The sequence below is a fragment of the Pecten maximus genome, chromosome 1, assembly GCF_902652985.1.
Source record: "Pecten maximus chromosome 1, xPecMax1.1, whole genome shotgun sequence".
Lineage (NCBI taxonomy): Eukaryota > Metazoa > Mollusca > Bivalvia > Pectinida > Pectinidae > Pecten > Pecten maximus.
In genome coordinates, this window is record NC_047015.1 from 527008 (window position 1) to 543568 (window position 16561).

A 16561-nucleotide genomic window follows, 5' to 3' on the forward strand; every position below is an offset into this window, starting at 1 on the left:
GCGATAACAAACTTCAATTGTCAAAATCCAAGATGGCTGCCTGTCAGCCTTGTTGTTTTCCGATTGGTCTCAAAATGCAATATGCATAACTAGGCACCATGGGGAACCTAAATATGAAATTCGAGAAAGATCCCTTCAGTACTTTCTGAGGATTAGTAATAACAAACTTCAATTGTCAAAATCCAAGATGGCTGCCTGTCGGCCATGTTGTTTTCCGTTTGATCTTAAAATACAATATGCATAACTAGGCACCAAGGGAAACCTACATATGAAATTTGAGAAAAATCCCTTCAGTACTTTCTGAGAAATAGCGATAACAAACTTTAATTGTCAATATCCAAGATGGCTGCCTGTCGGCCATGTTGTTTTCCGATTGGTCTCAAAATGCAATATGCATAACTAGGCACCAAGGGGAACCTACATATGAAATTTGAGAAAGATCCCTTCTGTACTTTCTGAGGATTAGCAATAACAAGAATTGTTTACGGACGGACGGAGGGACGGACGGACCACGGACCACAGACGCAGGGCGATTTGAATAGCCCACCATCTGATGATGGTGGGCTAACAACTTAAAATGGCAAAGTGACACCTGACCAATCAGCACTTTCTCCCTGTCTATCACTTGCCTATCCCACTCTGTATCACCTGCCTGTCCCACTCTCTATCACCTGCCTATCCCATGCACTTTCTATCACCTGCCTATCCCATGCACTTTCTATCACCTGCCTATCCCATGCACTTTCTATCACCTGCCTATCCCACTTTCTATCACCTGCCTATCCCATGCATTTTCTATCACCTGCCTATCCCACTCTCTATCACCTGCCTATCCCATGCACTTTCTATCACCTGCCTATCCCATGCACTTTCTATCACCTGCCTATCCCATGCACTTTCTATCACCTGCCTATCCCATGCACTTTCTATCACCTGCCTATCCCATGCATTTTCTATCACCTGCCTATCCCACTTTCTATCACCTGCCTATCCCATGCACTTTCTATCACCTGCCTATCCCACTTTCTATCACCTGCCTATCCCACTTTCTATCACCTGCCTATCCCACTTTCTATCACCTGCCTATCCCACTTTCTATCACCTGCCTATCCCATGCACTTTCTATCACCTGCCTATCCCATGCATTTTCTATCACCTGCCTATCCCACTTTCTATCACCTGCCTATCCCACTTTCTATCACCTGCCTATCCCATGCACTTTCTATCACCTGCCTATCCCATGCATTTTCTATCACCTGCCTATCCCACTTTCTATCACCTGCCTATCCCATGCACTTTCTATCACCTGCCTATCCCACTTTCTATCACCTGCTTATCCCACTTTCTATCACCTGCCTATCCCACTTTCTATCACCTGCCTATCCCACTTTCTATCACCTGCCTATCCCATGCACTTTCTATCACCTGCCTATCCCATGCATTTTCTATCACCTGCCTATCCCACTTTCTATCACCTGCCTATCCCACTTTCTATCACCTGCCTATCCCACTTTCTATCACCTGCCTATCCCACTTTCTATCACCTGCCTATCCCACTTTCTATCACCTGCCTATCCCACTTTCTACTGTAAATCACTTATATTTCGCAAGTACTTAATTTCGCGAACTCACCTAATTTGACTTATTCGCGAATACATAATTTCGCGAATTCTGATCTCATAATGACTTTAAATTCGCGAATGATGTTAACAGATCGGCGATTTTTCCATGTTGGTAGCCATTTTGTTTATGAGAGTCATGTGACAGTACAAGAAAAGTCATGTGATTCATTCATGTGATATCGGTGTCTGGCCATATTTAATTGTATTTACCGTACCTGTATTATACCTGCTAAATGGCTTACAAAGGCGGTGTCAAACATTGATCAAAACCCACGGGTCATTAAGAATGCCTGGAAGATGACGGGACTACAATAGGTTGTGAGTTAGCGTACATTGTAATTAACGTACGTGTGTATACACTGATACCGATGAACAGTTCTCGGGACAGTCTATTGCGAATGATTTATACTCCAGGCGATTATTTGCTCTGAATGTTTGAATTAAATAAATAATTTGTTTGATTTCAACTTTGTTATGGTAAATATCTTTTTGAGAATCAAGCGATGTGAAGTGCTATGTATACATGTAACCTTACATAACTTACAACAGCGTGGGTAATAACGAACAACGTATTCCGGGTGACCATCCGGGATCCTCGGGACCGTAATTTTTAAACTTAAATTAACTTCTAGACTACGTTTTACATGTAGTTAATGAAGTCGGAGTTCAACCACAATATCAGTGTTCAGTGGTTTTTTTTTGTGTGTGTGAAATTTTGGTGTTTTGTAATATAAAAACACACTCTGATATAAGTATATAATTTATCATTTTATCATTCTATCAGTATTTTAACGGCGATGCTTGCTCACCAACTAAATATTACGGTATATTCAAAATGGACGCCACTTAGTATTCTTGTCATTCTTATACAAATATTCGCGAGGGATTTGAATTCACGTTTGACTCTCTTCGCCTATCCCACTTTCTATCAACTGCCTATACCAAAAATTTTTTCAAGTTTTCGATGTACAGAATAATAAGTAAAGTAATAAAAAATTTGGTTAAAAAAAAGAAACAACTAATACTTAGTTTCTTGATGGGCTGGCCATGGTAAACTGACTCCCCCCCCCCCCCCCCCCCCCCCCCCATTATGCCATAATGGTATTTTGACCATGGCATTATAAGCCCCAACAATCAGTATAAGCATTTGAGGAAGGAATCTGCCGATGAAAAGTGGGCGGTGGGCATGTTTGTGACTAAAGCTGACAGGTTTCAAATCCAGAAGGCAAAGGACTATAACAGATGAATAAGTGTTTGTTAAGAGGAAGTCTTTCTTGTTGTAGTGAATGGCGGGCACTGAAAAAAGTGACCATTAGTCATCTGACAGTAGGGATATCTTGGCCATTGCACAGGGCGGCTATCGCACTGATGAAGCTGGTGTGATTTGTTGGATCAAGCAAGTGGGCAAAGTAGCCACTGTACCAGCATCAGCATCAGGAGTATTTGCATTACAGCTGCACTGGGCTGAATAAGCTGATTCACAAGGCAATCACTGCACCATACCAGTGCCAGAAGCACTTGCAGAAGACAGGCTTATTGAATCAATGCTGTTGTGCTGGGCTCGAAAAGCCGGTGCACAAGGTAGCCACTGCAATGTACCAGTGCACAGATCACTTGCAGTAGGCGTGTTTGAATAGTCCGTGCACTGTGGAGGCTATGGAGCAGTGACTATTATCATCGTATTGTTGATTTGGAGGTCTTGTGGCCAGCAGCACAGCCCTGTTTTGATCTATTACTGTGTATAGCCTATAAATGAATCATCTTTAAATGACACTGGTTCCCTACCGACTGTGATTAGGCAGGCAAGTGGGCTGAAGGCACAGCCGATCCCAAGAGACACTGACTTTGACACATTGACCAGGTTACAATACAGTGCTATGGTACCGATAGTATGATAGCATAATTAAGCTTGTTCATCGTTCCAAGCAATTGTCTATACAGTGCTAAGGTAGCAATAGCAATCTTATTTATGGTAATGTTGTTACTTTAGCAACACTTTAAAGTTTATGGTAATGTTGTTACTTTAGCAAAACTACATACCTGAGAATCACAATAAAACCATCAAAAACATTGAAGCCATTTTGTATGTAGCCAAAGAGTCCATAGGCCATCAGTTTAAATAACATCTCCAGCGCAAACAGCACACAGAAGACAATATTGCTGTACTCAACTGCTTGGGTAAGCTCCATCGGCTGAAAAGGGAACAGACAACAAATTTTACCACACCACCTTTCTTCACACTTTAACATAGGTACACCTAGAAAAAACACAGGTAAACCTGGACCTAACACACAGGTACACCTTGACATAACACACAGATACACCTTGACATAACACACAGGTACACCTTGACATATTACACACAGGTAAACCTGGACACATAGATACACCTTGACATAACACAGATACACCTTGACAAAACACACAGGTACACCTTGACATATTACACACAGGTAAACATGGACACACAGATACACCATGACATAACACAGATACACCTTGACATAACACACAGATACACCTTGACATAACACACAGATACACATTTACATAACACACAGGTACACCTTGACATAACACACAGGTACACCTTGACATAACACAGGTACACCTTGACATAACACACAGATACACCTTGACATAACACACAGGTACACCTTGACATAACACACATGCACACCTTGACATAACACACATGCACACCTTGACATAACACACAGGTACACCTTGACATAACACAGATACACCTTGACATAACACAGATACACCTTGACATAACACACAGATACACATTAACATAACACAGGTACACCTTGACATAACACAGAAATACACATTGACATAACACACAGATACACCTTGACATAACACACATGTACACCTTGACATAACACACATGCACACCTTGACATAACACACATGCACACCTTGACATAACACACAGGTACACCTTGACATAACACACAGGTACACCTTGACATAACACACATGCACACCTTGACATAACACACAGGTACACCTTGACATAACACACAGGTACACCTTGACATAACACACAGGTATACCTTGACATAACACACAGGTATACCTTGACATAACACAGATACACCAGGACATAACACAAGTAAACCTTGACATAACACACAGGTACACCTTGAAACACATTTACACCTGGACATAAAATTCAGATACACCATGAGACACATTTACACCTTCACATAACACAGATACACCTTTAGACACATTTGTTCCTGGACATGACACAGATACACCCTTAGACACATTAACGCCTTGAAATAACACAGATACGTCCTGAGACACATTTATACTTGGACATAACCCTGACACATCTTAACACACATTTACACATTGAAATAACACACATACACCTTGACAAAACACACATGTACACCTGGACCTAACACACAGGTACACATTGACATAACATACAGTTACACCTTGACATAACACAGGTACACCTGGACCTAACACACAGGTACATCTTGACATAACATACAGTTACACCTTGACATAACACAGGTACACCTTGACATAACATACAGGTACACCTTGACATAACACAGGTACACCTTGACATAACAAACAGGTACACCTTGACATAACACAGGTACACATTGACATAACATACAGTTACACCTTGACATAACATACAAGTACACCTTGACATAACACAGGTACACCTTGACATAACATACAGGTACACCTCGACATAAAACACAGGTACAACTTGACACACATTTATACCTGGACATAAAACACAGGTACACCTTGACATACATTTATACCTGGGCATAACACACAGGTACACCTTGACATGAAACAGGTACACCTTGACACACATTTATACCTGGACATAAAACACAGGTATACCTTGACACACATTTATACCTGGACATAAAACACAGGTACACCTTGACATACATTTATACCTGGGCATAACACACAGGTACACCTTGACATAAAACAGGTACACCTTGACACACATTTATACCTTGACATAAAACACAGGTACACCTTGACATACATTTATACCTGGACATAAAACACAGGTACACCTTGACACACATTTATACCTGGACATAAAACACAGGTACACCTTGACACACATTTATACCTGGACATAAAACACAGGCACACCTTGACATACATTTATACCTGGACATAGCACACAGGTACACCTTGACACACGTTTATACCTGGACATAACACACAGGTACACCTTGACACACATTTATACCTGGACATAAAACACAGTTACACCTTGATATAAAACAGGTACACCTTGACATACATTTATACATGGGCATAACACACAAGTACACCTTGACATAAAACAGGTACACCTTGACACACATTTATACCTGGACATAAAACACAGGTACACCTTGACATAAAACACAGGTACACTTTTACATAACACACAGGTACACCTTGACATAAAACACAGGTACACCCTTGACATAACACACAGGTACACCTTGACATAAAACACAGGTACACCTTGACATAACACACAGGTACACCATGACATAAAACAGGTACACCTTGACATACATTTATACCTTGACATAAAACACAGGTACACCTTGACATACATTTATACCTGGACATAAAACAAAGGTACACCTTGACACACATTTATACCTGGACATAAAACACAGGTACACCTTGACACACATTTGTACCTGGACATAAAACACAGGTACACCTTGACACACATTTATACCTGGACATAACACACAGGTACACCTTGACACACATTTATACCTGGACATAAAACACAGGTACACCTTGACATACATTTATACCTGGACATAAAACACAGGTACACCTTGACTCATGTTTATACCTTGACATAAAACACAGGTACACCTTGACACACATTTATACCTGGACATAAAACACAGGTACACCCTTGACATAAAACACAGGTACACCTTGACATAACACACAGGTACACCATGACATAAAACAGGTACACCTTGACACACATTTATACCTGGACATAAAACACAGGTACACCTTGACACACATTTATACCTGGACATAAAACACAGGTACACCTTGACACACATTTATACCTGGACATAAAACACAGGTACACCTTGACACACATTTATACCTGGACATAACACACAGGTACACCTTGACACACATTTATACCTGGACATAACACACAGGTACACCTTGACACACATTTATACCTGGACATAAAACACAGGTACACCTTGACACACATTTATACCTGGACATAAAACACAGGTACACCTTGACACACATTTACACCTGGACATAAAACACAGGTACACCTTGACACACATTTACACCTGGACATAAAACACAGGTACACCTTGACACACATTTATACCTTGACATAAAACACAGTTACACCTTGACATAAAACAGGTACACCTTGACATACATTTATACATGGGCATAACACACAGGTACACCTTGACATAAAACAGGTACACCTTGACACACATTTATACCTGGACATAAAACACAGGTACACCTTGACATAAAACACAGGTACACCTTGACATAACACACAGGTACACCATGACATAAAACAGGTACACCTTGACATACATTTATACCTGGACATAAAACACAGGTACAACTTGACACACATTTATACCTTGACATAAAACACAGGTACACCTTGACACACATTTATACCTGGACATAAAACACAGGTTCACCTTGACTCACGTTTACATTTGGACATAACACTCCATATTTCCTCTATAAGGTGCAAGCTCTTGTACACAATCACATGATATTTCCTGTTCACTCACCTGATTGTGATACTCTATCCCCATACCAACTGTGTTGATGAGAATGGCAAACATGATACCACGTTGAAAAACCTGGTGCTCCACCACCTTTTCCATGAAGTTTTGAAATATACTTAAACCACCTGCAAGGCAAGACACATGTATATGTTTTAATAGAAGATACCAAGATATCTAGAGAATGCTTTAGAATACATTTCCCCTTCTCCCTTACTATACATTGTTTTGTTTTTGCACTCCACTGACCTTTGACCTGTACATAGGTCACACTTTTTGTCAAAGGGGTGATAAAGGTATACAGCAACTTTCTAATGGTTGGCCGGAAAAGAAATTATTAGAGAAGTATGCACTTACATGGGGATGCTTCCTACCAGTTAAATCGACTGTTGACGGACAAAGGACGATGGAAACCATGGTATGAAAGTTTATACAGGAGGAAAGTTTATACACGATGAAAGTTTATACATAATATAAGTTTATACACAATAAGAATTGTTTACGGACGGACGGACGGACGGACCACGGACCACGGACGCAGGGCGATTTGAATAGCCCACCATCTGATGATGGTGGGCTAAAAAAAAAGAGATCCCAGAGGGATCTTGGCGCCCACCATTGAATGATCTTTATAGGTTCCATGTCAGATTGATCTTTTCTCTATTTTTCCCTTCTTCTTACTAATCTGTGTAAATTGAGAAACATCCCTCCAGTACTTTTCAAACAAGGGGAACTTGTATAAGAAATTTGAGATTTAGTGATAATGGCTGTCTGTCGACAATGTTTCAGATTGGTCCAAAAATGCAATACGATAGACCAACAGGAACCTAAATATGAAATTTGAGAAAGATCCCTTCAGCACCTTCTGTAAAATAGCGATAACAAACTTCGGTTGTCAAAATCCAAGATGGCTATCTGTTGGCCATGTTGTTATCTGATTGGTCCATAAATGAAATATGCATAACTAGGGACAAAGGGCAACATAAATCTCAAATTTTGCCTGTCGGCCATGTTATTTTACGATCCCTCCCAAAAAGCAATATGCATAACAAGGGACCAAGGGGAACCTACATATGAAATTTGAGAAAGATCCCTTCAATACTTTCTCAGAAATAGCGATAACAAACTTCAATTGTCAAAATCCAAGATGGCTGCCTGTCGGCCATGTTGTATTCCGATCGGTCCCAAAATGCAATATGCTTAACAAGGGACCAAGGGCAACCTACATATAAAATTTGAGAAAGATCCTTTCAGTACTTTCTCAGAAATAGTGATAGCAAACTTCAATTGTCAAAATCCAAGATGGCTGCCTGTCGGCAATGTTGTTTTCCGATCAGTCCCAAAATGCAATATGCATAACTAGGAACCAAGGGCAACCTACATATGAAATTTGAGAAAGATCCCTTCAGTACTTTCTCAGAAAAAACGATAACAATCTTCAATTGTCAAAGTCCAAGATGGCTGCCTGTTGGCCATGTTGTTTTCCGATTCAGTCCCAAAATGCAATATGCATAACTAGGGACCAAGGGGAACCTACATATGAGATTTGAGAAAGATATCTTCAGTACTTTCTCAGAAATAGCGATAACAAGAATTGTTTACGGATGGACGGATGGAGGGACGGACCGGACGGACGGACAGAGGGACCACGGAAGCAAGGCGATTTGAATAGCCCACTATCTGATGATGATGGTGGGCTAACAATGAAAGTGTACACAATGAAAATGTTCTCCCTCCTTAAATGATGTTTCATACCAAATTTGGTAGTAATTCGCTATGGGGTTGAGGAGGAGTAGTGTTTTGAAAGTAAAAGTCTAATGGCGCATGACGATGGATGGTGCACGATGGCTATAGGTCATCCTGACCCTTCGGGTCAGATGCCCTAAAAAAAGTGCATTTTTTGCTATTGAGATTGACATACTGGTTTTATGTTTGTTTTTGTCGGAATCTTTGCGACGCTCTATATCATATCTGTCCATGTCACAGTTATCATGGGGACTGGAGTGATTACATTGGCTCTGTTTGTCATAGTCGTTGACTAGATAGCTGGAAATTTGTTTGTCTGTGATGACGTCCAGGAGCTCCTCTGGTAGACCTACAACAAGTTACATCAGATTAATACATCAAACATTCTGTCCTCTGGTAGACCTACAACAAGTTACATCAGATTAGACATCAAACATTCTGTCCTCTGGTAGACCTACAACAAGTTACATCAGACTTAGACATTAAACATTCTGTCCTCTGGTAGACCTACAACAAGTTACATCAGATTAGACATCAAACATTCTGTCCTCTGGTAGACCTACAACAAGTTACATCAGATCAGACATCAAACATTCTGTCCTCTGGTAGACCTACAACAAGTTACATCAGACTTAGTCATTAAACATTCTGTCCTCTGGTAGACCTACAACAAGTTACATCAGATCAGACTTGTCATTAAACATTCAGTCTATTAGTTATTGACAGGATTACAGATCCTAATCTGGTGGTCAGTTCCCTGAGGAACCTCTAAGGACAGATCAGACTTGTACAGTGTAAAACATGTCCTCTATCCTACTGGTAGGTACCTAACATGGTCATCTATTACCTGTAGTACCTAACATGGTCATCTATTACCTGTAGTACCTAACATGGTCATCTATTACCTGTAGTACCTAACATGGTCCATCTATTACTGTATTACCTAACATGGGCATCATTACCTGTAGGCTACCTAACAGTGGTCATCTATTACCTGTAGTACCTAATTACATGGTCCATCTATTACCTGTAGTACCTAACATGGTCATCTATTACCTGTAGTACCTAACATGGTCATCTATTACCTGTAGTACCTAACATGGTCATCTATTACCTGTAGTACCTAACATGGTCATCTATTACCTGTAGTACCTAACATGGTCATCTATTACCTGTAGGACCAAGGACCTAACATGGTCATCTATTACCTGTAGTACCTAACATGGTCATCTATTACCTGTAGTACCTAACATGGTCATCTATTACCTGTAGTACCTAACATGGTCATCTATTACTAACATGGTCATCTATTACCTGTAGTACCTAATTACATGGTCATCTATTACCTGTAGTACCTAACATGGTCATCTATTACCTGTAGTACCTAACATGGTCATCTATTACCTGTAGTACCTAACATGGTCATCTATTACCTGTAGTACCTAACATGGTCATCTATTACCTGTAGTACCTAACATGGTCATGTATTACTTGTAGTACCTAACATGGTCATCTATTACCTGTAGTACCTAACATGGTCATCTATTACCTGTACTTCCTAACATGGTCATCTATTACCTGTATTACCTAACATGGTCATCTATTACCTGTAGTACCTTACATAGTCATCTATTACCTGTAGTACCTTACATGGTCATCTATTACCTGTAGAACCTAGGACCTAACATGGTCATCTATTACCTGTAGTACCTTACATGGTCATCTATTACCTGTAGTACCTAACATGGTCATCTATTACCTGTAGTACCTAACATGGTCATTTATTACCTGTAGTACCTAACATGGTCATTTATTACCTGTAGTACCTAACATGGTCATTTATTACCTGTAGGACCTACCTAACATGGTCATCTATTACCTGTAGAACCTAACATGGTCATCTATTACCTGTATTACCTAACATGGTCATCTATTACCTGTAGGACCTACCTAACATGGTCATCTATTACCTGTAGTACCTAATTACATGGTCATCTATTACCTGTAGTACCTAACATGGTCATCTATTACCTGTATTACCTAACATGGTCATCTATTACCTGTAGTACCTTACATGGTCATCTATTACCTGTAGTACCTAACATGGTCATGTATTACCTGTAGTACCTAACATAGTCATCTATTACCTGTAGTTCCTTACATGGTCATCTATTACCTGTAGAACCTAGGACCTAACATGGTCATCTATTACCTGTAGTACCTAACATGGTCATCTATTACCTGTAGGACCCAACATGGTCATCTATTACCTGTAGTACCTAACATGGTCATGTATTACCTGTAGTACCTAACATGGTCATCTATTACCTGTAGGACCTACCTAACATGGTCATCTATTACCTGTAGAACCTAACATGGTCATCTATTACCTGTAGTACCTAACATGGTCATTTATTACCTGTAGGACCTACCTAACATGGTCATCTATTACCTGTAGGACCCAACATGGTCATCTATTACCTGTAGTACCTAACATGGTCATCTATTACCTGTAGTACCTAACATGGTCATTTATTACCTGTAGTACCTAACATGGTCATTTATTACCTGTAGGACCTACCTTACATGGTCATCTATTACCTGTAGAACCTAACATGGTCATCTATTACCTGTAGTACCTAACATGGTCATTTATTACCTGTAGGACCTACCTAACATGGTCATCTATTACCTGTAGAACCTAACATGGTCATCTATTACCTGTAGTACCTAACATGGTCATCTATTACCTGTAGTACCTAACATGGTCATCTATTACCTGTAGTACCTAACATGGTCATGTATTACCTGTAGTACATAACATGGTCATCTATTACCTGTAGTACCTAACATGGTCATCTATTACCTGTAGTACCTATACTTGTCATCTATTACCTGTAGTACCTAACATGGTCATCTATTACCTGTATTACCTAACATGGTCATCTATTACCTGTAGTACCTAACATGGTCATTTATTACCTGTAGTACCTAACATGGTCATCTATTACCTGTAGTACCTAACATGGTCATCTATTACCTGTAGTACCTATACTTGTCATCTATTACCTGTAGTACCTAACATGGTCATCTATTACCTGTAGTACCTAACATGGTCATCTATTACCTGTATTATCTAACATGGTCATCTATTACCTGTAGTACCTAACATGGTCATCTATTACCTGTATTACCTAACATGGCCATCTATTACCTGTAGGACCTACCTAACATGGTCATCTATTACCTGTAGTACCTAATTACATGGTCATCTATTACCTGTAGTACCTAACATGGTCATCTATTACCTGTAGTACCTAACATGGTCATCTATTACCTGTAGTACCTAACATGGTCATCTATTACCTGTAGTACCTAATTACATGGTCATCTATTACCTGTAGTACCTAACATGGTCATCTATTACCTGTAGTACCTAACATGGTCATCTATTACCTGTAGTACCTAACATGGTCATCTATTACCTGTAGTACCTAACATGGTCATCTATTACCTGTATTACCTAACATGGCCATCTATTACCTGTAGGACCTACCTAACATGGTCATCTATTACCTGTAGTACCTAATTACATGGTCATCTATTACCTGTAGTACCTAACATGGTCATCTATTACCTGTAGTACCTAACATGGTCATCTATTACCTGTAGTACCTAACATGGTCATCTATTACCTGTAGTACCTAATTACATGGTCATCTATTACCTGTAGGACCTAACATGGTCATCTATTACCTGTAGTACCTAACATGGTCATCTATTACCTGTAGTACCTAACATGGTCATCTATTACCTGTAGTACCTAACATGGTCATCTATTACCTGTAGTACCTATACTTGTCATCTATTACCTGTAGAACCTAACATGGTCATTTATTACCTGTAGTACCTAACATGGTCATCAATTACCTGTATTACCTAACATGGTCATCTATTACTAACATGGTCATCTATTACCTGTAGTACCTAATTACATGGTCATCTATTACCTGTAGTACCTAACATGGTCATCTATTACCTGTAGTACCTAACATGGTCATCTATTACCTGTAGTACCTAACATGGTCATCTATTACCTGTAGTACCTAACATGGTCATCTATTACCTGTAGTACCTAACATGGTCATGTATTACCTGTAGTACCTAACATGGTCATCTATTACCTGTAGTACCTAACATGGTCATCTATTACCTGTACTTCCTAACATGGTCATCTATTACCTGTATTACCTAACATGGTCATCTATTACCTGTAGTACCTAACATAGTCATCTATTACCTGTAGTACCTTACATGGTCATCTATTACCTGTAGAACCTAGGACCTAACATGGTCATCTATTACCTGTAGTACCTTACATGGTCATCTATTACCTGTAGTACCTAACATGGTCATCTATTACCTGTAGTACCTAACATGGTCATTTATTACCTGTAGTACCTAACATGGTCATTTATTACCTGTAGGACCTACCTAACATGGTCATCTATTACCTGTATTACCTAACATGGTCATCTATTACCTGTAGGACCTACCTAACATGGTCATCTATTACCTGTAGTACCTAATTACATGGTCATCTATTACCTGTAGTACCTAACATGGTCATCTATTACCTGTATTACCTAACATGGTCATCTATTACCTGTAGTACCTTACATGGTCATCTATTACCTGTAGTACCTAACATGGTCATGTATTACCTGTAGTACCTAACATAGTCATCTATTACCTGTATTACCTAACATGGTCATCTATTACCTGTAGGACCTAACATGGTCATCTATTACCTGTAGGACCTACCTAACATGGTCATCTATTACCTGTAGTACCTAACATGGTCATCTATTACCTGTAGTACCTAACATGGTCATCTATTACCTGTAGTACCTAACATGGTCATCTATTACCTGTACTACCTATACTTGTCATCTATTACCTGTAGTACCTAACATGGTCATTTATTACCTGTAGGACCTACCTAACATGGTCATCTATTACCTGTAGGACCCAACATGGTCATCTATTACCTGTAGTACCTAACATGGTCATCTATTACCTGTAGTACCTAACATGGTCATTTATTACCTGTAGTACCTAACATGGTCATTTATTACCTGTAGGACCTACCTAACATGGTCATCTATTACCTGTAGAACCTAACATGGTCATCTATTACCTGTAGTACCTAACATGGTCATCTATTACCTGTAGTACCTAACATGGTCATCTATTACCTGTAGTACCTAACATGGTCATCTATTACCTGTAGTACCTAACATGGTCATGTATTACCTGTAGTACCTAACATGGTCATCTATTACCTGTAGTACCTAACATGGTCATCTATTACCTGTAGTACCTATACTTGTCATCTATTACCTGTAGTACCTAACATGGTCATCTATTACCTGTATTACCTAACATGGTCATCTATTACCTGTAGTACCTAACATGGTCATTTATTACCTGTAGTACCTAACATGGTCATCTATTACCTGTAGTACCTAACATGGTCATCTATTACCTGTAGTACCTATACTTGTCATCTATTACCTGTAGTACCTAACATGGTCATCTATTACCTGTAGTACCTAACATGGTCATCTATTACCTGTATTACCTAACATGGTCATCTATTACCTGTAGTACCTAACATGGTCATTTATTACCTGTAGTACCTAACATGGTCATTTATTACCTGTAGGACCTACCTAACATGGTCATCTATTACCTGTAGAACCTAACATGGTCATCTATTACCTGTAGTACCTAACATGGTCATCTATTACCTGTAGTACCTAACATGGTCATCTATTACCTGTATTACCTAACATGGTCATGTATTACCGGTATTACCTAACATGGTCATCTATTACCTGTAGTACCTAACATGGTCATGTATTACCTGTATTACCTATACTTGTCATCTATTACCTGTAGTACCTAACATGGTCATGTTTTACCTGTATTACCTAACATGGTCATCTATTACCTGTAGGACCTAACATGGTCATCTATTACCTGTAGGACCTACCTAACATGGTCATCTATTACCTGTAGTACCTAACATGGTCATCTATTACCTGTATTACCTAACATGGTCATCTATTACCTGTAGTACCTAACATGGTCATCTATTACCTGTAGTACCTAACATGGTCATCTATTACCTGTAGTACCTAACATGGTCATCTATTACCTGTAGTACCTATACTTGTCATCTATTACCTGTAGGACCTAACATGGTCATCTATTACCTGTAGTACCTAACAAGGTCATCTATTACCTGTAGTACCTAACATGGTTATCTATTACCTGTAGGACCTAACCTGGTAATCTATTGCCTAGGACCTGTTGATAACTGAGAAGAAGTCGTTAATAGAATTTAGCATATTTGATCCCTGTGACCTTGAATTGAACAGACCTTATATTGGGTCTCTGGGCCTTTTGGTTATCAAGAAGAAGTCATTTAAAGATTTTAGCATATTTGACTCCTGTGACCTTGAATGACGGTCAAAGTCATCCATTTGAACAAACTTGATAGCATGCTACAGACCTGATATTGGGTCTCTGGGCATGCTGGTTACTGAGAAGAAGTTGAAAATGTAAATTGTTTACAATGCCGGACTACTAGAAACGATTTGTATCCTTGAAATTGTTTACAACGCACGACTACTATAAACAGTTTTTTATCCTTAATGTACTTAAAAATAAAGGTAAAATTTTTACTATTTTGTTCAAAAGTAAGAACTTGATTCCCCCAAAGAAGAGTGTTTGTGTCAGTTAGAAGGATCTCTGGAAGATTTGGACTCCTAAGATTTCTTACCAGGTGATTTCTTCCAATAGAGTAAAATGGACATGTATAGAAATAGTATGTGATGTACAATTTCTATTTCCCTACACACACATAAAGGATTATCACTGAGGTTAACTCTATAAAGGTCATATTGCAGAGTACTGCATCCATTCCTAAGTCTAGTGTGTAAAATGGTAAGCTTTCTATCTCCTACTGTTAAAAAATCTGGAATAAAAACAATATCATGTTGTCAACAGCTTTTAGATGCAACAAGAGACCGAGCTGTCCGTATAGAAGAGTTGAGGGAGGAGTAGGCCATTAACTAAGATGTCCTTACAGAAGAGTTGAGGGAGGAGTAGGCCATTAACTGAGATGTCCGTATAGAAGAGTTGAGGGAGGAGTAGGCCATTAACTAAGATGTCCTTACAGAAGAGTTGAGGGAGGAGTAGGCCATTAACTGAGATGTCCGTATAGAAGAGTTGAGGGAGGAGTAGGCCATTAACTAAGATGTCCTTACAGAAGAGTTGAGGGAGGAGTAGACCATTAACTAAGATGTC

General features: G+C 39.4%; 1 protein-coding gene across 1 annotated transcript in view; it reads right to left on the reverse strand.

The window, feature by feature from the left end:
• LOC117321769 (voltage-dependent T-type calcium channel subunit alpha-1I-like) overlaps positions 1-16561 on the reverse strand; it is a gene marked incomplete in the record, with an annotated part of 230926 nt that overhangs the window by 123521 nt on the left and 90844 nt on the right. The window contains 3 exon segments of the mRNA XM_033876300.1: positions 3663-3814; positions 7445-7566; positions 9360-9533. Of these exon segments, the coding sequence (XP_033732191.1) occupies positions 3663-3814; positions 7445-7566; positions 9360-9533 (448 nt within the window).